This window comes from Lactuca sativa, chromosome 8, assembly GCF_002870075.4.
Source record: "Lactuca sativa cultivar Salinas chromosome 8, Lsat_Salinas_v11, whole genome shotgun sequence".
Classification (NCBI taxonomy): Eukaryota; Viridiplantae; Streptophyta; class Magnoliopsida; order Asterales; family Asteraceae; genus Lactuca; species Lactuca sativa.
The window spans coordinates 205,596,517-205,620,952 of NC_056630.2; the positions used below are offsets into that span (position 1 = coordinate 205,596,517).

Here is a 24,436-nt window from a genome sequence, read left to right on the forward strand (position 1 = left end):
TGCACATGTTTCAGCTAAATTATTGCTGGCTGCATGCTTCCTTCCATCATGTAGATGACTTTTGTTCTTGAGTTGATAAACTTGGTATCAAAGCAAGATAGTTTTTTTTCCTAAATCATGAATGTAACTCTTGATACGCAGAAACAAGATGCTACATAATGGAACTTCATTTTAACATTTTTTAAATTACTAAAATTCATGATTCAAAACATAAAGTAGACAACACATGTACCAAAGGTCAGGTTTGTGCAATGCCAAATACCCTCTTTTACCCAGCAGGGGTGTAGTTCGGATGCGTTTATTTGATTTTTTTTTAAATACTTAAACTAGTTTTAATCGAACAAAATAATTGAGGTACAGTTTAATTGGTTTTAGATTATTCAGTTCAGTTAAACTATTAAACCATTTAAAATTTCAATTCTAGATTTTTGTACTATGGATAATAGGGGGTGTAAATCAAAATACTCATGAGTTGAGACCCTAGCGTAGTATTAAAAACAACATACACTCTAGAAAATTTGGAAAGGAAACTTGCAAAATGTTTTAACATTTGAGAACTTGCAAAGTACGTTCTATACCTGTGTTTACATCTTTTTGTTGATGGATCTATTTTGTGTATTTGTATTTATTCTAGTATAGCCCTTTATTATTTATTTAGGCCTTGTATAGATGGCCCATAGGCATTATGTATAAAACCGTTTCTATTGTTTGAAAGGCGGGCAGATGAGAAATTATTAAAATTACATGCTATCAGAGCGGGTCGCTCAACCCTAGCCGATCCTTTCCTTCTCCCTCTCGCTATTCTCTTCTGTGTCAATCTCTTCTTCGATCAAGACTTCTTGCTGCTTCCTGCAACTTAATCAATGACAGGTTCTTCATCTTCTTCTTCTGATAAACCTTCTTCTACCATAAATATTAAGCATGTTGTTCCATTGGTATTGGACCTGGACCGTATGAATTATGACATATGGCGGGAGTTATTTGAAACTCATTGTCTAGGATTTGGTGTTGCCCATCACCTTCAGCCCCCAAAAGTCAAGGAAATCGATGATACTGAATGGATTAGAGTGGATTCCATTGTTAAGTCATGGCTTTACAGCACCCTTGCTCAACCTTTGTTACACATGATTTTGAAAAAGAAAGCCATTGCTCATTCTATATGGGTTGATCTCGAAAAACTTTTTCGAGATAACAAGGAAAACAAAGCTGTTCAACTTGAATCTGAGTTGAGAAACATCACCATGGGTGATTCCTCAGTTACGGACTACTGTACCCGTATAAAAACCATAGCTGATTTACTGGAGAACCTTGATGCTCCTGTTCCTGAAAGAAATCTGGTTTCATACACTCTTAGTGGTCTAACAAAGAAGTTCCAGTACATTGCCACCACCATCCGTCATTAAAGGCCGGTTCCGTCTTTCATGGACACCCGCTCTATGCTACTCATGGAAGAACATCAAATGCTTCAAGATGATCAAAAAATCGCTGCCATGCCTCACTCAGATCATTCATCTTCCCCTACTGTTCTTGCTACTGATGGCTCCTATCAACATCAAAACAATTCTCGAGGCCCCAACAATTTCCGTGGTGGAAGGGGTGGCCGGAATGGTCGTGGTGGCAGGGGCGGAAGATCAGGAGGTAACAGGTCTGGTTCAGCGGCTCCAAGCAATCAGCCCAACAACCTCATTTTTTCTTTGGGCCTCCTTCTGTACCTGTCCAGCAAGCATTTGTATCCCCTCATCATGTCCAACAACTTCATGAACAACCCACTGCTATTCCGGAAATGTTTAATGTTATGTCCTTAAATGATCCGGCAAATGCGGGATGGTACATGGATATCGGTGCTACCTCACATCTTCATGCAAATGCAGGTATACTTGAAACTGTTTTAGATAAGAGCAAATTTTCTTCATCTGTTTTAGTTGGGGACGGATCCGCAATCCCTGTAAGTAAGGTTGGACACACCTCAATTCCTCTCCCTAATCCTTATCGTACTCTTGTTTTGAAAAATGTTTTAGTCACTCCCCAAATTATTAAAAATCTCATTTCTGTCCGTCGCTTTACTTGTGAAAATAATTGTTCCATTGAATTTGACCCTTTTGGTTTTTCTGTGAAGGATCTCAAAACCAAACACATTCTCATGCGATGTGATAGCACCGGTGACCTCTATCCAATCACTACTCCTTCTCCTCAAGCATTTGTTTCTGTTGCTCCGCTTGTCTGGCATCATCGACTCGGTCACCCTGGTCATCACGTCTTCAAGCAATTAGTTGATAGTCGAGCTATTTCTTGTTCAACCAATAAAATTTCAACTTTATGTCAATCTTGTCAATTGGGCAAACATGTTAAATTGCCATTTACTTTATCTAATTATGTTTCTAAGTCACCTTTTGAACTTGTTCACTCTGATCTTTGGACCTCTCCGGTCCCGAGTATTAGTGGCATTAAATATTATGTTATCTTTCTTGACAATTTCTCTCATTTTTTGTGGGTTTATCCTTTACGTGTCAAATCGGATGTTTTTTCTAAATTTGTTCATTTTCGGTCTATTGTTCAAAATCAATTCAAAACTGATATTAAAGCTCTACAATGTGACAATGGGGGTGAATACAATAATAATCAATTCCATCAACTTTGTGATCAAAATGGAATTCTCATGCGTTTCTCATGTCCTCATACATCTCAACAAAACGGAAAATCTGAGCGCATGCTTCGTACTATAAACAATATTGTTCGTACTCTTCTCCTTCATGCTCGCCTCCCTCCTGATTATTGGGTTGAGGCTCTTCAAATGGCTGAACATATCTTAAACATTCTTCCATCTACCGCCATTGACAATAACACACCGTTTCATAAACTTTACCGTATTCACCCCACATATGACCATCTTCGAGTATTCGGGTGTCTTTGTTTCCCTCACATCGTCATCCCTCATAAACTTTCACCACGCTCCACTCCGTGTATCTTTCTTGGATATCCCACCAATCACAAGGGCTATCGGTGTCTCAATCTCCATACAAAACAGATTATTATATCTCGACATTTTGTCTTTGACGAAACTGTGTTTCCATTTGGATCCATGACTCCTGATGATCCCCCGTCTTACTCGTTTCTTGAAAACATTCTGTACGTGGGACGAGTTTCTGCCTCATACAGCTCGGGCCGAAACCCGGGGGAAGTTTAGGAGAGATGGAGAGAGCCAGCAGCTGACAGTCGGGGCGGGGATAAGCTTCCTTCTTCACAAGCTTCTCCCTCCCAAAAAAGCGGTTTGCCTCGTTCCAATGTCGGCGGAGCAGTCCCCACCGGAAGCTTCTCCAGATCCGCGACCCCACTTTCCACACTATGTTGACTTTACTCCTAAGCCCAGTCATTCCCCGCCACTCTTTCACACCTCTCCTCCCTGTCTCCATTCTGATTGATTCGCTTCTTCCTTCGCGCAAGCGATTGGCCGAGCGAATAAGTCAACTTCAAAGTGGATTTGTTGTGCGTATCCGCTTTGATTCATGCAGCTACTATGGTAACAGCTGGCGTTTTCATGATCCTCCCTTCCAATCTCTCATCTCTACGTAATTCAAACTCCCACCATCATGACTCCAATTTCTCTTTTACTCCATCGCCTCCTTCTGCTCACGATTCTGAGGAGGAGCCTCCCCCCGAGACCTCCTCTCCTATTCCTCTAGATGATGTGGCTACCTCAGTCCCCACTGATCATGTCTCATCTGCCGAGAGCACTCCCTCGGCAGCCCCTATAAATTCCACTTCTGCTTCTGCCAATTCGCTTCTGTCTCAATCTCATCATCCCATGCTCACACGTGCTAAACGGGGCATTAAAAAGCCTATTGAAAAGCTCAACCTTCATGTCGATTCATCCTTTCCTCTCCCCCGAACTTACTTACAGGCATTTAATGATCCTAACTGGCTCAAATCAATGCAAGAGGAATACTCCGCTCTTATCTCTAACAAAACATGGGTTCTAGTGCCACGACCTCCGGGTGCTAATATTATTAATTGCATTTGGCTTTTTAAAAAGAAGCTTAATGCGGATGGCTCTTTAGCTCGATATAAAGCTCGTCTTGTTGCTAATGGACGAAGTCAGAGACCTGGTATTGACTGTGATGAGACTTTCAGTCCAGTTGTCAAACCTGCCACCATTTGTACTGTTCTCAGCATTGCAGTTACTCACCACTGGCCAATTCGACAACTTGATGGATTTATTTTGTGTATTTGTATTTATTCTAGTATAGCCCTTTATTATTTATTTAGGCCTTGTATAGATGGTCCATAGGCATTATGTATAAAACCGTTTCTATTGTTTGAAAGGAGGGCAGATGAGAAATTATTAAAATTACACTTTTGATATGTTATATTATTAAAGAATATTGAAAAGTAAGCTTCATCTCTATAAAAAAAATTAAAAAATATATAGATATTAATATAACTAGGTTTAAACCCGTAGAAACCACAGATTGCCTCTCTCAGTGGTTGTGATGGCAGGAATTTTGGCAAAAGAACCAAAGAGTAAAGATCTGTGGATAAAAATTTCTTGTAGTGTCAATTCGTACATTACTAGTGATGAGAAAGGATGTCTGGAAACAATAGCATTAAGTTACGACCATCTGCCTCTTCACTTGAGAGAGTGCTTTCTCTATCTTGGAGGGTTTCCAGAAGACTACCCGATCTCCTCACCAAGGTTGCTTTGGTTATAGATGGCTGAGGGATTTATACAACAAGATGGAAGTCGAAGCTTGGAGAAAATTGAGAACGCTTACCTGATGGATCTAGTTGACAGAAATCTTCTAATTGTAGAAAAATGGTCTGTTTCAGGCGATGTCAATGTTTGTAAAGTCCATGATCTTGTGAGGCAGGTATGTGTAGACAAAGGAAAAGAAAGATGCTTCTATGAAATAGACTCGCAACCATCTAATCATCTTTATGAGGTAATTACCACACATAAGCAATGTTGTGTGGTCATAAATCAAGAAATCGACATCATGAGTTTGTCACTTCCATCCACCCCAAGTATCCGATCGCTTTTGTGCAATCACAGGAAAACAACCTTAACTAATATCTCAAAGTTTTTCCGTTGCTTTGCACTTCTTAGGGTGTTAGATCTTGAAAAACGTGAAACGATTGATTTCTCCCCCTATTTAGCATTACTGGTTCACTTAAGGTACCTTAAAATTTAGTTGTCATCATTCCCATCCTCAATATGCAATTTAATGAACCTTCAAACCCTCAGTATTAGCACAAGTTCTAGTTCTATGGTATTACCGAGTAACATATCAAATTTGGTAAATCTGAGTCATTTACTCTGTGACGCAGATCTTTATCTTCCATTTATTGAAAAACCGATGAAACTGGAATTTATTACAAAAGTGGTGTTGGGAGATGGGGTGGATAATTTTCAGAAATGTTTTCCCGGGATCAAGTTTCTTGCATCTACTCTTTACTTGCACGAGGAAAATGACTTTGAATTACTCCATTACCTTGAAAAATTGATGTTAACTGGGTCAGGCTGCACAAGAAGGAGATCAGTTGAGCGAGAATTTATGAGATGTGAACCAAACTTGGGAGAGAATCACATTAGCTTCCCTTCAACACTGAAAGTACTTAAACTTGTAAGGTGTGGTCTACCGTTGAGTGACATGTCGATCATTCAATCTTTACCTAATCTTGAGGCTCTTGTAGTAAAATACAATGGCTTTGAAGGATCCCTGTGGGAAACAGGTGAAGAGGAGTTCCAACGACTAAAATTCTTGAGACTTAAAAAGTTAAATATCAAACAATGGGAAGCCTCGAGTATCAACTTTCCATGTCTCGAAGAATTAGACGTGGTGAATTGCGTTGATCTTCAAGAGATACCCCTTGAATTAGGGGACATCTCAACGCTTGATTCTATTTACGTTGAGAATTGTGGTGCTTCTCTTTTAGTATCCCTTCAACAAAATCGACAGGAACAAGATGATGCAGGAAACTATGAATTGGAGATCATAGTTGATGGAAGGTATATACCCTCTTGTGTGCCCAAGCATGACGATTAATACATTTTACTTGTGGAGTTAAGACTTACACCATGAATGTTTAGTACTTAGTGTAAATATATGTGGAGCCCAGGATTGTCTCTCCAAAAGAGCCCTTGTGGAGATGAGGGGGACTCCAACACTTATAAGATCATGTCACACCGATGTGTGATACCCTAACACCCCCCCCCCTCCCCCAGAGTCAAAGGCTTGATGAGGATAAATAGTGGGTGCAGGATGCCAACTCTGATAGCATGTAAATATGTGTGGAGCCCAGGATTGTCTCTCCAAAAGAGTCCTTGTGGAGAGAAGGCGGACTCCAACATATATAGCCACTTATAAGACAGTGTCACGCCGATGTGGGATACACTAACACATAGTTAGTTGGTTTATTTGCTACCTAGCTACTACACGGTCTGTTGGTATTCTTTACAAAAAAATTGATATGGTGCAATATTTTTTACTCTTACCTGGTTGAATCTTTGTTTTAATCAAAGTCTTCTTAGTTGGGTTAGGAGTGAAAGGATAAGGCAACCTGGCATTAATTGTCTTGTATGAGAAATATTTACCATTGTGAGACATTAATTGAGAAGATACAGTCAGTATTATCTAAAAAAGTGTTCATATTACAAGAAGATAAACCTAGCTAAATAGGACAAAATACTGAACTACCTTTAACTCTGAATATTTACAAAAGTAACCATGAAGATACATAAAAGTTGAAATGAACATTAATACCCCTCTTCAAACTCAAGGAGGGACAGGATGGTCCAACTTGAGTTTGGAAACTCAAAACTGAAAACGACTAGGAAAATGTGCATTGGTGAATATGTCTGCAGTTTGATCAGTTATGGAGATCTTTAGAAGATGAACAGTTTTACGAACTACATGTTGTCGAACAAAGTGGAAATCAATCTAAATGTGCTTTGTACATTCATGGAAAACAACATTATGGGCAATCTAAATAGCACTGTTGTTGTCACACTATGGTGATGTAGGTCAGGACTGAGGAGCACCCATGTCATCTAAAAGCCATCGTAACCAAACTAATTCTTGAGTTGTATCAGCTAATGCTCGATATTCAGCTTCACTACATGAGTGGCCTATAAGAGATTGTTTCTTACTTCGCCGTGAGATGAGGAATCACCAAGAAAGAAACAATAACTTGTAGTAGATCGTCGGTCAGTCAAGTCACCATCCCAGTCTGCATCTGAGAAGGCTTCCAAAATGAGAGATGATCCAGACGAAAAATGAAGCCCGCGAAACATTATACCCTTAAGGTAACAAAGAATCCGAAGTAAAGCTGCATAATGATCTGAGAAGGGAACAGCCATAAATTGACTAACTGTATGAACTGCATAGGCAAGGTCGGTACGCGTAACCATGAGATAGACCAAGGAACCAACTAGCTGTCTGTAAGAAGTAGGGTCAGTAAAAGGGGAGCCACTCCCGGGAACCAAGTAAGTATTTGGCTCAAGTGGTGTGGAAGCCACTTTTGCATTCGTAAGACCCAAGCGAGACAATAATTCACAAATATATTTTGCTTGGCATATGTATATTCCAGAAGAATCAAACAAGACCTCAAGCCCTAAAAATAATGAAGATTACCAAGATCCTTCATCTCAAAGTATGAATTCAAAGACTGTTTTAGTTGTAAAATACATATATTGTCACTGCATGTAATGATCATGTCATCAACATATAGTATAAGGAGAATCGTACCAGTGTCGGTGGTATGAGTGAATAGACCCAAGTCGTAGGGGCTTGAATAGAAACCCAAAGAAAGAACAGTAGTGCTGAATTTTTCAAACCAAGCATGTGGTGCTTGTTTAAGGCCATAAAGTGCTTTTTGAAGATGAAATACATGGTCTGGAGGGTAATCAACACCACTTGGGGACGCATATAGACTTCCTCAGCAAGATCACCATTGAGGAAGGCATTTTTTACGTCCATTTGGTATAGAGACCAACGAGGAGCTGCAGCAATACCTAGTAGGCTACGGACCGAAGTAATACATGCAACTGGAGCGAAAGTCTCCTCATAATCAATCTTGTATTCTTGGTTAAAACCTTTAGCTACAAGGCGTGCTTTGTATCTATCAATTTTACCAACAGATCGTGTTTTGACTTTGTATACCCATTTGGAACCAATAAGAGACTTCCCAGGTGGAAGTGGAACAATATCCCAAGTTTGAGCCTTCTTTAAGGCTTGAAGTTCTTCTTGCATAGCATTTTGCCACAACGGGTTAGATATTGCTTCCTTGTAAGAAGAAGGTTCATAATGCAACAATAGAGTAGTGTAACAATGAAAATCAAGGAGATGAGATGGAATATATCTAACTTTTTCAAAGCGTCGCGTATTTAATGGTGTGTAGTCATCCCGATCTAGAGATTGAGAAGTCTCAGGAATAGACGATGAAGTTGTACTTGGATGTTCTGTTTCATCTTCTTAATTAGGAGAGAACATATCAGAGGGTGTGTTGTCAACCCGATCTGGAGATTGAGACTGAGAAGAAGTATTTGAAATAGACGATGAAGTTTTACTTGGATGTTCCATTTCATCTTCTTGATTAGGAGAGAACAGATCAGAGGGTGGTGATTCAGGATCATGAGGCTCTGGTTCGCGTAAGTCCAATAAAATTAAAGCATCTATGAAGAATAGAGAGGACAAAGGAGATTTTACCTGAAATTTCGAGACAGAGGAGAAAATTTTGTGTTCCCAAAAGGTGATGTGACGGGAGATTCGTAGGCGTTTGGAGATGGGATCCTAACATCGATATCCTTTATGTTCAATACCATAACCAAGAAAACAACACAAACGAGAACGAGGCTCAAGTTTTGAATGTTCATGAGATTGCAACTAAACAAAACATGCACAACCCCAAACTTTAAGAAGATCATATGCAGGGAGAATACGATGAAGGAGTTTGTACGGTGACTTGTTTTGAAAGGTAAGTGTAGGATGTCGATTTATGGTGTAGACAACTGTGAAAGCTTCCTCACCCCAAAATCGTCCGGAACTTGGGATGATATTAGCATTTAGCAATGTGCGAATAGTATCTAAGATGTGTCTATGTTTGCGTTCAGCATGTCCATTTTGTTGTGATGTGTCGGGACATGAGTATTGAGGCAATGTGCCATGTTCACGCAAGAAAGTGATAAGGGAGGACTCTTTGTATTCCATGGCATTATCAGCTTGAAATACCTTGATGGATTTTGAAAATTGAGATTGAATCATTCTTGCAAACATGATGTATATTTTGGGTAATTCAGAACGATGATGCATAAGATAAATCCATGTAAAGCGAGTTCAATCATTAACAAAGATAACGTAGTACCTAGCACCTCCCATAGTGGGATGAGGTGCAGGTCCCCAAACATCTGAATGAACTATATCAAAGGCCGTTGAAGAAGTAAAATTGTTGGTAGTAAAAGGCAAAGAATGATGTTTACCAATTTGACATGACATACAAGAAACTGTGTCAGGTTTGATGTTACAAAGCTAGTTGTTTGAGTCTATATATGGAAATATGACCTAGGCGAGCATGCCACATATTAAAGGAAGACAAACTTAATGTAGAGGCCATGAAGTTTGAAGGTAACTCAGGAAGACAAAGGTAGGTCACTTAAAGTAATCTTCTAACTCTATGACCTATTCCAAGAGTCTCATCGGTCTTTGGATCTTGCACAAGACAACCTGAAAGGGTGAAAAGAACATTGGAATCACATAATTGGCTAACCGAAACAAGGCTAATAGAAAATTTTGGAACATGAAAAGTATTTGGTAATGACAGATGAGATGTGGAAACATGTCCACCACTTGTAACAGGTAACCGAGTGCCATCAGTTGTGCAAACAGAGGGAAAAGATTGTTGTGGTTGTTTAGTAACGAATAAGTCTTCATGTGGTGTCATATGATTACAGCAATCCGAATCAAATAGCCCATGTATTCCCAGAAGAGGATGAAAATTCACGAGTACTCATAGAACTTGACATGAGTTGTTGTATCAATTCTTGATTGCTTCATAGTAATTCCATAAGAGTAACCGTATTTTTCACATCAAATGACATGAATCGTGGCTGTTGCTGAACAAATGGAATACTCATGATGTAATTCCAAAGAAATGCACTAAGTAGTGTTGAAATTGATTACCACTGAATGAGGTGCAACCAAATAAATGGGACTGGGTTTTGATAACTAGTCGGTATAAGATAAATGGAAAATTTTGGAACCTAAGTTACAATAGCAACCACTGTACCAAGACAAGTAGTTGATTGATATTTGAAGCATATCGATTTCTGAGACAGCGATTTTGAAGAACATACCTAGAAGAGCAAATTGACAATGGATGCGTTGATTGTAGAAACGATAAATCAAAGGTACGGTAGTTGCTTTAGTAGCGATTCGAAATTTTTAAGAAGCCAACTTCAATTGATTTCTTGAATTGTTGCAATCAATTTTATGTATTGAAATACGGTTGAGAGATGAGCAAGAACAGATCAATGTTGAAGCCAACTTCAATTGGGAAGTCGATTTTGAAAGGGGTTCTGTTGAAGAGGCTATCGATTGAGAGATGAGCAAGAGAAGATCCTGCGCTCGTGAGACATTAATGGAGAAGATATAGTATGTATTATCCAAAAAAGTGTTCATATTACAAGAAGATAAACCTAGCTAAATAGTATAAAATACTAAACTACCTTTAACTATGAATATTTACAAAAGTAACTCTGAAGATACATAAAAGTTGAAATGAACATTAACAACCATAATTAAGAATCTTCTGGAAGACCTGTTTTTGTTTGCTTGAGTTTTTTTTATTGCTAACGATATTCTTCTTTCCATCATATGGATGGCTTTTGTTCTTGTGTCAATAAACTTGGTATCAAAGCAAGATAGTGTTCTTTTTTCTATATCATGAATGTAACTATTTGATGTGCACAAACAAGATGTCATAAGGCTGTAGGAGTGGCCTCACCATCTCCCTCGCTATGCTTACATGGCTTACTCGCTATCACTCCTTTCCAGGTGTTAAACTCATGTGCTAGGATTGCCTCGCCAAGTTCTTTGGCGAGATGAAAGAGAAGATGGAAAGGAAGCAGGTGGTCCCCCTCTGACAATTTCATTGGTTCAGCTTTAAATAGTTGTAAATTCAGCTTAACAATTGTACATTGTTAAAGTTTATATTAATTAAATATTTAAATAAACATTTATTTGATTTAAGAAAAAAGTTTTTATCTTTTAAACACATCAATCACCCCATATCATCAAACTATATTTAGGTGTCCATAAAAAATATGATGTGGCAATACTTTAGCACATTGTCACGGACTTGAATCTTCAAGCTCATCGTGCGGCACTAGTTCTCAAACTAAGTAAGCCTAACTCAAAACTTCAACACAAGAATAAGGAAAGAAGGAAGTAACTCAACACACGAAAGCTCTTTATTGCTCTAGAGAACTCAACTCAATTACAAGGTGAGGAGAAATGAAATGGGAGAGCCCTATTTATACAAGAGGCAAGAACTTCTTGGAACTAAGGGACATCTTCTAGAATGTTTCTAGAAGATGTCTCTTCATGAGCCTTCCATGGAGTTTCTAGATATCTTCTAGAACATATCTAGAAAGGACTATTCTAGAGACAAAAATAATTAGAGAAAATATCTAAATAAGGCGAGTCATTACATTCTCCCCCACCTATTTTCGTGACGTCCTCATCACGTTCGCATCTCGGTATCTCTTGATCTCATCTTGAAATTGCCATAGTAATTCTTCGGACTCCCAACTTGCCTCGCTATCCGGTAAATTCCCCCACTTGATTTAGTATTCTTTGAAGCTCGGCACTCCCCGCTTCCGTATAGTCCACTCCGAAAGTATCTCCTCAATCTCGCGATCGAATGACGTAATGACTGCTGTTGTCGCGCGCTTTGATATCCCACGTTGGGGATCTTCCGAGTCTTCGTGATACGGATTGAACATGTTGGCGTGAAAAATCGGATGGATCTTCAACTTGGGTGGGAGTTCAAGTCGATACGAAACTTTTCCTACTCTCCCAATTACTTCGAATGGTCCTTCATATCTGCGCACCAAACCCTTGTGTACTTTCCTCAATGTCTTGAATTGTTGTGGGAGAAGTTTCACCATGACCCGGTCTCCGACTTTGAATTCTACGTGCCTTCTATTCTCATCCGCCCATTTCTTCATTTTGTTAGTTGCTTTGTTTAATGTCATGCGAGCCATATCCGCTTGTCCGTGCCACTCCTTTGCCAACTTGTAAGCAGCAACGCTATTTCCCTCATAAGTTGCAGCCAAAGCATTTGGGGTTAAAGGTTGTCGACCTGTGACAATCTCGAAGGGACTTTGACCAGTGGCTTCAAATCTTTGCATATTATAAGAGAATTGAGCAATATCAAGAAGCCTTGCCCAATCTCTTTGATTAGCACTAACATAGTGTCGCAAATATAACTCCAGTAGGGCATTCACTCTCTCCGTTTGCCCATCAGTTTGGGGATGAAAACTAGTAGAGAAGTTTAGTTCCGTGCCCATTTGTTTGAACAACTCTGTCCAGAATCTTCCAGTGAATCGAGGGTCACGATCACTGGTGATGACTTGTGGCACGCCCCAATACTTTACCACATGCTTGAAGAATAGTTTGGCTGTTTCATCCACAGTGCACCCGCTAGAGCCGATATGAAGGTGCCGTACTTAGAGAACCTATCCACGATAACAATAATACTCCCACATCCTTCCGACTTCGGTAGGCACGTAATGTAATCCATAGACACACTCTCCCATGAACCCTTAGGTGTAGGTAACGACTCCAATAGTCCGCCCCGCTGTCTTTGTTCGATTTTGTCTTGTTGGCAGACCAAGCACATCCGAACATAGCCTTCAATATCGTTCCTCATATGTGGCCAATAGTAAGTACTCTCGGCCAACGCTTCTATCCTCTTGACTCCCGAATGTCTCCTTTTGTGAAGAGTAGATCTCCCTTAAGCCAAAATCTCCGTGTCTTCCCATCTCGGGCCATGGCAAGCAGGTTCTTGGCTAAAGGATCATGCTCTAGGCCTTGTTTGATCTGATCTTGCAAGAAGAATCATGCCTGGGTGATTGAGGCGAGGGTGCTTTTGCGATTTAGCGCATCGGCAACGACATTAGCTTTCCCCGGTTTGTACTCAAGCACATAGTCGAACTCTGCTAAGAAGTCTTACAATAACATATCAGTGTTGAACCCAACTTCAATTGGGAAGTTAATTTTGAAAAGAGTTCTGTTGAAGAGGCTATCAATTGAGAGATGAGCAAGAGCAGATCCTGCGCTCGTGAGACATTGATGGAGAAGATATAGTCTATATTATTCAAAAAAGTGTCCATATTACAAGAAGATAAACCTAGCTAAATAGTATAAAATACTAAACTACCTTTAACTATGAATATTTACAAAAGTAACTCTGAAGATACATAAAAGCCGAAATGAACATTAACAACCATAATTAAGCATCTTCTGGAAGACATGTTTTTGTTTGCTTGAGTTTTTTATTGCTAATGACATTCTTCTTTCCATCATATGGATGGCTTTTGTTCTTGTGTCAATAAACTTGGTATCAAAGCAAGATAGTGTTCTTTTTTTCTATATCATGAATGTAACTATTTGATGTGCACAAACAAGATGTCATAAGGCTGTAGGAGTGGCCTCGCCATCTCCCTCGCTATGCTTACATGGCTTACTCGCTATCACTCATTTCCAGTTGTTAAACTCATATGCTAGGATTGCCTCGCCAAGTGCTTTGGCGAGATGAAAGAGAAGATGGAAAGGAAGCAGGTGGTCCCCCTCTGACAATTTCATTGGTTTAGCTTTAAATAGTTGTAAATTCAGCTTAACAATTGTACATTGTTAAAGTTTATATTAATTAAATATTTAAATAAACATTTATTTGATTTAAGAAAAAAGATTTTGTCTTTTAAACACATCAATAACTCCATATCATCAAACTATATTTAGGTGTCCATAAAAAATATGATGCGGCAATACTTTAACACATGCTACCATATGCTACCATGCTATCACTCCTTATAGTCTAAGGGAATTTCTTATTCTAACATTTTTTTAAAGTACTCAAGTTCATGATTAAAAACATAAAGTAGACAACTTGGTGCCAAAAGTCACGATTGTGCAAATGCAAATACCGTCTTTTTATCCAGAGGTGTTGTTTGGATCCGTTTAGTGTTTCATTATATAAACCAAAATACACATAAGTTGGTTTAATTGTTTTTGGATTATTCGGTTAACGCATGAAACCATTTCAATTCTAGATTTTCTTACTATTGGATAATAGGGTGTGGAATAAACCAAATACGCATAAGTTGCAACCTTAGTTTAGCATTAAAAACACGTACACTCTAGATAGTTTGTAAAGTGAAATTTGATATCGGCCTTTACAACTTACCGAATGTTTAACATTTGAGAAATTGCAAAGTACATTCCATACTTGTTTTTACATATTATGATATGTTATATCTAAAATAAAAAAAATAAAAAAAAATAAAAGTTTCATCTCGATAAAAAATTAAAAAATATAGATATTAATCTAAATGCTTATTGGATGCATGCAAAATACTAAAAAACAAAATAACTAAAACCAAAACTACAATAAAGTCTTTATATATTAGCTTCATAATCGATTTAATCTTTATATATTTTTTAATTCAATTAAGTCTCAAATACCGGTAATCGTATTTAATTTAACCCTTTGATCCGGTCAACAGGTCATCCAACTTTCAAAAATTATATTTTTGGCACAGATTTCAAAATTTATTACAAATTTGATCCAAAATTTACACTTTTTGCCTCGATTTTAAATTTTGCTAGAAATTTGATTCAAAATTTACCCTTTTTGCCCAAGTTTTAGAATTTTATTATGAATTCATCCTAACTTTAGTTTGTTTACAGCTTTTTTTCTCGAAAATTTGTTTCTAATATGTTTTTTCTTTATAAACTCATATTTATACAAAAATAAATAAATAAATAAATAAATAAAAAACATATTTTCACATAAAACCCTAATATCCCCAACTAATTTGGGACTTAAAAACCCAATATCCCCAACTAATTAGGGATAATGACTTGAAAGGGTAACGAACTTTCGACTTTTGTCACATTTAGTCACTAAACTTTTTTTCGTTATCTATTTGTCATTGAACTATTGAAACTGTTCACATTTTACCCTTATGACCGGTTGTTGCCGGTCATAAGGGTAAAATGTGAACAGATTCAATAGTTCAATGACAAATAGATAACGAAAAAAAGTTTAGTGACTAAATATGAACAAAATCGAAAGTTCGTTTCCCTCTAAAAAGTTCAATGATTAAATGTGAACAAACTTCCTCTTGTATTATGTTTTAGCAAATTATTTATTTTTGTTAAATTGTAGCAACATTTGTTGATGACGAAATCTATGAAATTAAAAAAAAATAACCCTGAAAATATATTTAAAAAAAAACAAAAAACCAAAACCGAAATAAAAAACCAATGGTTTGACATTTTCCAAAATAAAAAATCAAAATTTCCAATCTGATTTTGGTTTTACAAAAAAATGAATCATTCTCACTGATATGAATTATGACCATTGGTTTGGCATGCGAAATTTGTGACATCCCATGAATATGTAGTTACAACATCGTCTGAACTCGTAATTCATAGTAAGGGGTTAGAGTATAATCGCATGAATACGTAGTTACAACATCGTTTGAACTCGTAATTCATCACCTACAGGTTATGGGTCTGCTGGTATTTCCACTAGGTTGTCTAGAATAGTCCGTGGTCGCCATCTATACTCTGGTAGATGACTACATCACCACATTGCTGGTTAAGGTTATGGTATCTCCTTTCATCCTACATCACATATTCATCGTTATTTATTTACCTAATTATCATCACCTTTCTATCATCACTTATCTCTCACCATTTTATTTGATCACACACCAACTATTTCACCTACTCATGTTTCATCTGCAACATATTTTTAGATATAAAATAAACATACCGTTTAAATCTTTTAAAACATGTATAAAATCGTTCATCCAACATAGACAGCAATTATTCAAATAATATGCACACATAGCACGTAATTATATAAAATACTTCATATCTATGTGTAAGATGAAACTAACTATATAGGGTTTCTGCCAACAGCGCAGACTCGTTGAGTCGCCTCACCGACTCGTCGAGTCCATTCATTAATCCGAGTCATCAGTCGCGACCTTACTCGACGAGTTGAGGCGTCAACTCGTTGAGTCTCTCTTCTTAACTCAAAAGAAAAATACTTAAATTATGATACCTAGAAATCCGGATGTTACATTTTGTTTTTTTGTTTCATAGATTTCTTCATCAACAAATGTTGTTACAATTAAACAAAAATAAATAATTTTGCTAAAACATAATACAATAGGAAGTTTGTTCACATTTAGTCATTGACCTTTTTAGAGGGAAACAAACTTTCGATTTTGTTCACATTTAGTCACTAAACTTTTTTTCGTTATCTATTTGCCACTAAACTATTGAAACTGTTCACATTTTACCCTTATGACCGGCTTACCGGTCATAAGGGTAAAATGTGAACAGTTTCAATAGTTCAATGGCAAATAGATAACGAAAAAAAGTTTAGTGACTAAATGTAACAAAAGTCAAAAGTTCGTTACCCTTTCAAGTCATTATCCCCAACTAATTAACCCAAGCCTTATCTAGGTTACGCGAGTTATTATGTTTTGTTTATACACCCATACAAAACATGACGATTAGTATTCATTTCTTATAAAGTCAAAACTGACTCTTTGAATGTTTAATATACTATACATTATTTAACCATAAGAGCACCCATAACATTTATTAATAGGTTCATAAGCAACTTACACAAATATGAACCACAAATTGAGCTACAAGAGAACACTCCGCATTAACCAATACACCCGAAGCATATAGTAATCATTCAAAAGTAATTTCATTTTCAACCCTCTTAAAATCATCATCTTTCCACAATCTACATAAAACCATATTACATATTACCCAAATAGTCCCCTAAAGTCTCAACTATTTGGTGTTAAAGAATTACATATATCAACTTACACAACACAAAACACAATAAAAGTGAGCAAATTCATCAAAAACTATATAAAGGCCACAGTGATCAACACTTGAGCATTCACCATTGAAAAGTCAAACTTTCTTCCCATTTTTCCATTCCATTCATCACTAAAAATCTTGTGCACAAACTTACAGAATGGAACATGATTTTTGACCCCTTCTCTTCTTTTTCTTCTTTTGCTTTGGTGGCTGGAGAACCACTTTAATGGCTGCATCAAACACTGCCTTCACGTTCTGCAGTAACCATGTACATGTGCAAAAAGACGTAAATACCCTTGCATTGCATCCACATCATTGAAAACAGTTTCATTGGTGTATCATAAAAAAAATGCATCATCTTTCATCTTTAGATGTCCCATGAAAAAAAAAGGCAACTTTACTTTTGGTATTTGCCTCACGAATATTATAACTTTTATGTTCGAAAGTCCAAACTCTTAATGTCAATTACCAAATTGCCCCTGCTGTTTTTAAGGATATTTAGACATTTGACCAAAAGTCAAAAACAATGCAATTTCATGGGACATATATATTATATACATATAAATTGAGCATAAATATGACATATCACCTGCTGTGTTTTTGAACTACACTCGATGTAAGCAGGGGCACCAATTAGCTTCTTCAGCTCCTCTCCCTATGCAAATATAAATATAATAATATAATTATATATATATATATATATATATATATATATATATATATATATATATATATATATATATATATATATATATATATATGAGTGTTTCTTTTCGACTTAACACAGAAAGTCATAGAAATGAGACTTTCCACATTAAGTCCTAACCATTTTACAAATTTACCCTCGCTTATTTTTTTTTCTTTATATTTCCACAAGTGCTCTCAAATATTTTTTTAAACATCATTTTAAATGGGAGTAGTTTGTAATTGTACCTGAGCTGTAGTTATTGGAACCGCACCAGGATGGTCACTCAAAAACTGTTTATCATCTCGAAGATCTACAAAAGATATAAGCATTTAGTCAGTGTTGGAGGGTATTTTGGTCATTTGAGGTCTTGACTTGTCCTCTCTCTCTCTCTCTCTCTCTCTCTCTCTCTCTTATATATATATAAAAATTGCAGAAATTCGATTTTTAGGATGTTTAAATTGGAATGCATCCCATCTTGGCAACCATTCTTCATCACAAAAACAAAAATGTTGGAGGGTATTTTGGTCATTTGATTGACAGTTTAATACAAAGTCTTAGAAAGAAAATGAGAGTAATTGCAAATATTCATTTTGTAGTGAATGAAGGTTGAAAAGAATCTAACCAAGCTTTGTTCCAACAAGGATGATTGGAACACCTGGCGCATAGTGCCTCAATTCAGGAATCCACTGAAAATTTCAACAAATATACAACAAATCCATTAATTATTACATGAACAATTTTAATCCTATTTTACAAAATTAATTTCATGAATACACACAACTTAGTAAACAAATACTTCGAATAAGTTGGATGTTAATGTTAGAAACTTAGAATAGTAATAAGTTAATTAAGAGAATATTTTATTAACGAAATGATACACCAAATATACTATTGATAATAAAAGGGTTAAAGTTGCTTTTTATTTAGAAAATATTGCTATAAGTTGATAGATTCTTCAAAGTAAAATACAAAAACAGGAAGAAAAAAAAAAAAGAGATGTTGTAATAAATGGAATCTATGGAAGTATATTACTAATTATTCTTGCATTTAAAATTTAAAAAGCAATATCAAGATTAAATTACAAAAATGGTTCCCGTGCTTTCTCATATTACTATGTTTAGTCCAAACTTGTAATTTTTTCCAACTTTGGTCCTTATTTCAAGGTTTCATATCGATTTTGGTCCCTGGAACCTTGAAATAAGAACCAAAATCGATATAAAACCTTAAAATAAGGTCCAATATCGACACAAGACCTTAGACTGAAGACCAAAACTGAAAAAAGGTTACAGCTTTGGACTAAACACGGTAAAATCAAAAAGCACAGGGACCATTTCTGTAATTTACTTTAATACCAATAAAGACAGAATCACCTTTTTGGAGACATTCTCATAGCTGGCCTTGCTAATGAGGGAAAATGCAAGTATGAAGACATCAGCACCTCGATAACTCAAAGGTCTCAATCTGTTGTAATCTTCTTGACCTTTTTTTTGTAAAAAAAAAATAATAATAAATAACATAACTTTTTTAGCAGAAAAAGATTATTAAAAAATGACATATACACCAACTTATAATCAATTAAGGAATCAACCTGCAGTATCCCACAATCCAAGATTTACAGTGCTCCCATCTACCACAACATTTGCACTAAAATTGTCAAAAACTGTAGGCACGTAATCCTGTTTTCATAAATAAATGAAGAAAGTCAACATCCAGTCAAAATCATACATGAAGAATCGTTGTAATTTGTGGAAAAAACACATCTTCTACAACTTTTGATTATATGCAAGAAACAAATCTTTCATTTATAATACAGAAATCGATGAAAATGTGTTGCTATTTCTTGCATTTTACCCTTTTTTCACATTAATTAACTATATATGATTCTTAAATACAAAGGAGTGTTCTATTACTTTATCCCTTTATGTTTACCTATCATTTTTGGTGTGAAAAGAAAACAATTTTTTGATTCTTGATCTTGTTTGATGCAAGACAAAATCAAGAAAGAATCCACATGATGGTGAAAGAAAGAAAATAAGGTAAACAAGTAGAAATGAGAATGTAAAGAAAATAAGTTTTAATAAAATTCCATATTTTGCCCTTGCTTCCTTCACCACAAAGAAACTTCATTTATGATGATGGATTTGGGGGCCCACCAACCAACTATATACTTTATCTATACACATCATCCTCCACCCACTACCCAACTAATTAATAAAAGATTCTTTAAATAAGTAAATAATAAATCAAGAATCTGTATGCACACTGATTGTTGTGACTTGAAGAATCATTTAATCAGATACTCAGTTCATTAAGATTATGGGTAGTTAGGTAATTTTCTGTTTGATTCAATAATCATTTTTCTTTAAGCAACTCCTTACCCACTTCTCCAAAATATATTATTTTGACCCTAAATAGTCAAAAATAAATAAATAAATATTAGACTTAGTTTTCATCAAACACCCAAAATTGATTATTGAGACTTCAAGTAGGTAAAACTAAACAGATAAAATACGTTGCAGTTTTCAGTATTTTGACCTTTTTCAAAACCGGAAAAATTAAAAGCTAAAAAAGTCTATGATGTTTAATCACTATAGACAATAATTAAGTGGCTAAATCAATAAATTGTTGTAAGTACTTTATATCTTCTATGTTTTTACCCTTTTATATACGTATAATACGACTATAGTAGCTAGCTACTCTTCCTTTTATGAATGTACTATTGAAATTCACATGTGAATATTAAAATCCTAACAATGACCATAGATGAGGCATAATATTGACTATTGAGAGCTACATGAATAATGTTTATTTGGTTTCTTGTTTCCTGTAATTCACTATTTTTGTGGGTGATTGATGATACAACTAAGCAAGATTATTATGTTTCTTTTTTCCCCATTAAGTAAATAATGTTTAAAAAGTATTTGACAAAAACATGGCAAAAAAGGGAAAAAGTAAAAAGTTTAGGACTTGATCGCAAAAGCCTAGTTTTTGTGACTTTGTTATTAAGTCATTATTTTTAAAAGGAAACACTTGTATATGTATATGGCTTGATGGATTAAGTATTGTCCCTATTAGCTCATTAAGAGATAGCTTTGTAGGGAGGACAGGTGGCCATTCATACAGACAAAGGGTAATAGGTGTCTATCCCCCATTCATCTTAATCTTATCCCTATTTATTTCATACAACTTGTGCATTTACAGATCCAAAATGTAGTTGCATCTAACATACCACAACAATTCAATTCTCATGAAAATAAGTACAAATCCAAATTCAAAAAATATCCTACAGAATTATAGCATAAAAAGTTCAAGAATGAAAAAGGAAACTTTCTTTCACACGATAAAAACAGCAAAAAAACACATAATCATGTCTTCTATCAAAGAAAGACAATTCACGAAAAACTAAAAACAAGAACAGTAAGGTTTTTGCAGCGAAAACTTCCCCACCATTGAAATTTTCATTTAATTATAACAAAATTCAACGAAAAAATGTCTTCCTATCGAAAAAAATCATCGTTTTGAACCGTTTCATTCAAATTGAATCAAAATTAGGTCGGAATAGAACTATTATCGTCAATTTAGGGCAAAATTAGCTTCTTCGAAATGAGAACAATTAAAATTATTGAAGAAATTAAATCGAGATGAAGTTGAATTGACTTTACAGTGGGGAAAGTGTTGCTGGTGTAAGAAATAAGCATACAGGTCTTCCCAACAGCTCCATCGCCGACTGTCACGCACTTTATAAACCGAGATGCGCTCATTCTTGACTTTTTCCGGTAACCGGAGTTTGACTTTGACCTCCGACGACCAACTTCAACAAATATTCTTGTTCTCCTCTCTTGATTAACTTCTCTTTCCTTCAGACTTCAAGACAAAAAAGCTGCAAAATTTCTCCCCAAACATCAAAACCCTAAAATATTTCCACACTGACTACAATATAAGGACCAAAATCAGCAGCACATTCATCGATTTCGGAACATTTCAAACAAATAGTGTGTGATTGTGTGTGTTTTGTGTGCAGAGAGAAATGAGAAGCACCTTAGAGAGAGAGAGAGAGAGAGAGAGAGAGAGAGTTGCAGTAGCTTTAGACAGCCAGCTATATTTTCAATGTTCTTGAATTTCTTCATTCTCTAATAATTTAAGAATTTAAAATAAATAATATCTTATGCTCAAATTAATATATTTAATAATCATATTTACTTCACAATTAAATATGTAGGTAATCAATATGATTATATGACAGATATTCTATGATGATTATTTATATTTATAATTAAATAAAGGACGTTTGGATATGAAGAAAATAATCAAGTTTTTGGAGTTTCACAATTCTGATTTAATGTTTAGGTTTCGTTTTTTTAATTACTTTTTTTATAAAAATAAAAAATAAAAACTCGAAAAAAGTTACTTGTAACAAAACTTACGATATCATAAAATTATATAAACTTTGTTATTTTACTATAACTGATTATCTCATATTGATTTTATTCTTCAAAAAATTATGTGGGCCTATGAGAGGGTGACAATTTCATGAACATAGGTGTAAAGATGGTGATGTTTGTGTTTTTTTTCATAAGCTTTTTTATTTAATTAATTTATTTTCTGATTATATGGAAATTATAGCTTTCAGTTTTGTAATTTCGTACAATTCATCCTGTTCAAACTAAAAAAACATGAAACCTCATGGACGTTAAAATGGGGTTTTAGCATATGAGTATCACTTATTTATAAGAATTTTTAACATGTGGATGTATTTTTTATGAAGCTTCGAGTTTGAAATTTAGTTGTCTTAGGGTTTTCAAAAAATCCGTACACAATATCAAAAAAATCTTGTCCTCTATTTAATGAACAGCTTCATATTTTTATCTTTTTTTTCCGTAATTGATTATTTTTAGACTTTTGGTTAATATTTGATTAAAAGTCAATTTTAATTAAATTTTACGTTTTTACATTACTAATTGTAAGACTCATGTATTAAATGGGTTAATTAAAAAAAACTAAATATAAAGTCAAAATATTTGAGAACTTAAAATTTATAAAGAAAATAAGAAAAATAATGAATTATTATAATGAAAATATTTTTTATCTTTTAACTTTAAACAAATAATTTAAATAAATAAAATAAACTAATGAGCTTTAATTTAGGAAATTGAAAATTAAAATGTAAGTTTATTAATAAAATTGATATACATTTATTGCAAGTATTACATTAAAATATTATGTGGAATTTAATAAAATATAAACAGTCATAAAATAACATGTGAAAAAAAATTAATTCAAAATAATCATAAAATGACATTTGACAAATTGAATGAGAGTGTAACAAGTGGTAAAAAAAATTTCATTTATTAGAGAGGATCTGTTACATAGATTGATTCTGGAAGGCTCAAAGAGCTCTCTAAAATCTTTCATCTCTACGGAGAATCAAAAAAGTTCTTTTTGTTCAACTACTGATCAATTAACATTCAGTCATTGTACCTTTAAATTAATTCTAATTAATTCTAATTAGTATCTAATTAGTTTATTAACCTATAATAAATCAATTAACTAATTATATCACTTTCTTAATTCTTTTCTAGCTATTATAGTTTTTGAGGGCAACCCAAAAAGAGCTTTGTTATTATTCCTAAAGTTATACCAACTAGTTAATAGTTATGACATTTGACACTTGTTTCCAACATTACCACCATTGTAAGAAGGTTGGCGTCTACGGGAAGAAGATGAATGATATTGTTGTGAAATAAATGTCACTGGAGGTGTATAAGAACCGTGCAAAGATAATAAGAAGAGATCATGGCTTTCTGCTTATGATAGTAAATCACAAAAAGTAGGAGATGGTTCTATTGTCTGAATGGCGATGGAAAACATTTCAAAAGAGGATCCTAACCCATAAAGAAACCAATGGAGCTTGTCTATTTCATCAACTAATTGACATATGGTAGCAAGTTTATTGCATACGCTTTTAAGTTGGCGAAGAGAATCCTTAAGAGAATGGATTTGTTCAACAGATGAATTATTATAGGTTGTTTCAAGAGAGATCCAAATTTGACGAACTATGGTGAAACCAAGGACTTCAGCAGCTGTCTCTTAAGTAAGGGAGGAGTTGAGAAGGATTACGACTTTCTGATCAAGATCATGCCAAGTGGTGAAGGTAGGATTCAACTCATCCCTATTTTCAACTGTAATGGTGGTTGGAGGTGCAATTGCAGAACCATTAATGTGATATGTTAGCTTATGGTCGGATAAGAGATGTAGCATTTAATTGCATCAGAGAATATAACTAGTGGAGTAAAGCTTAATAGGGATCATGTGAAGCACCGTCTCCATGGAGAAGGTACCATCTTGTGATGTCGACATTGAGAATGTACCAGGAAAAGAATGGCGATAAGATTAGGGTTAGGGAAAAAACGAGAGGAAAGAAAAGGGATGGTTAGGCTTATACCATATAGAAATTAAACCACACCCTATTATCTTGTGGTTTATGTGTTTATATAATAGATAATAATAACATATTTACAAAGATAACTCATATAAAGATGGTGTTGATAATTACAAATATAGATCAATTAACTAAAATGTAATTATCTAGTACAAACTATCCATACAATAGGTATTT

General features: G+C 35.1%; 2 protein-coding genes across 2 annotated transcripts; one reads left to right on the plus strand and one right to left on the minus strand.

The window, feature by feature from the left end:
* Nucleotides 1-863: 863 nt before the first annotated feature.
* On the plus strand, nucleotides 864-1,403 carry LOC111915271 (uncharacterized). Its single transcript, XM_023910944.1, has one exon. It carries the CDS (start codon nucleotides 864-866, stop codon nucleotides 1,401-1,403), a length of 540 nt encoding a protein of 179 aa, XP_023766712.1.
* A 15,583-nt stretch (nucleotides 1,404-16,986) lies between these two features.
* Nucleotides 16,987-22,002, minus strand: LOC111915286 (rac-like GTP-binding protein RAC1). The gene is made up of 8 exons (XM_023910957.3): nucleotides 21,859-22,002; nucleotides 21,483-21,700; nucleotides 19,409-19,496; nucleotides 19,191-19,300; nucleotides 18,443-18,506; nucleotides 18,066-18,130; nucleotides 17,722-17,787; nucleotides 16,987-17,387 (listed from the first exon to the last, which is right to left on the minus strand). The coding sequence occupies exons 2-8, from the start codon at nucleotides 21,579-21,581 to the stop codon at nucleotides 17,283-17,285; spliced, it is 597 nt and encodes a 198-aa protein (XP_023766725.2). The 5' UTR covers nucleotides 21,582-21,700; nucleotides 21,859-22,002; the 3' UTR covers nucleotides 16,987-17,282.
* Between the last annotated feature and the right edge of the window lie 2,434 nt (nucleotides 22,003-24,436).

Coding starts and splice junctions, on each gene's coding strand:
- LOC111915271 (XM_023910944.1), top strand. CDS start 864: ATGACAGGTTCTTCATCTTCTTCTTCTGATAAACCTTCTTCTACCATA.
- LOC111915286 (XM_023910957.3), bottom strand. CDS start 21,581: ATGAGCGCATCTCGGTTTATAAAGTGCGTGACAGTCGGCGATGGAGCT. Junction 18,507..19,190: donor ATGAGAATGTCTCCAAAAAG/GTGATTCTGTCT, acceptor TGAAATTTTCAG/TGGATTCCTGAATTGAGGCA. Junction 18,131..18,442: donor CCTTGTTGGAACAAAGCTTG/GTTAGATTCTTT, acceptor TATCTTTTGTAG/ATCTTCGAGATGATAAACAG.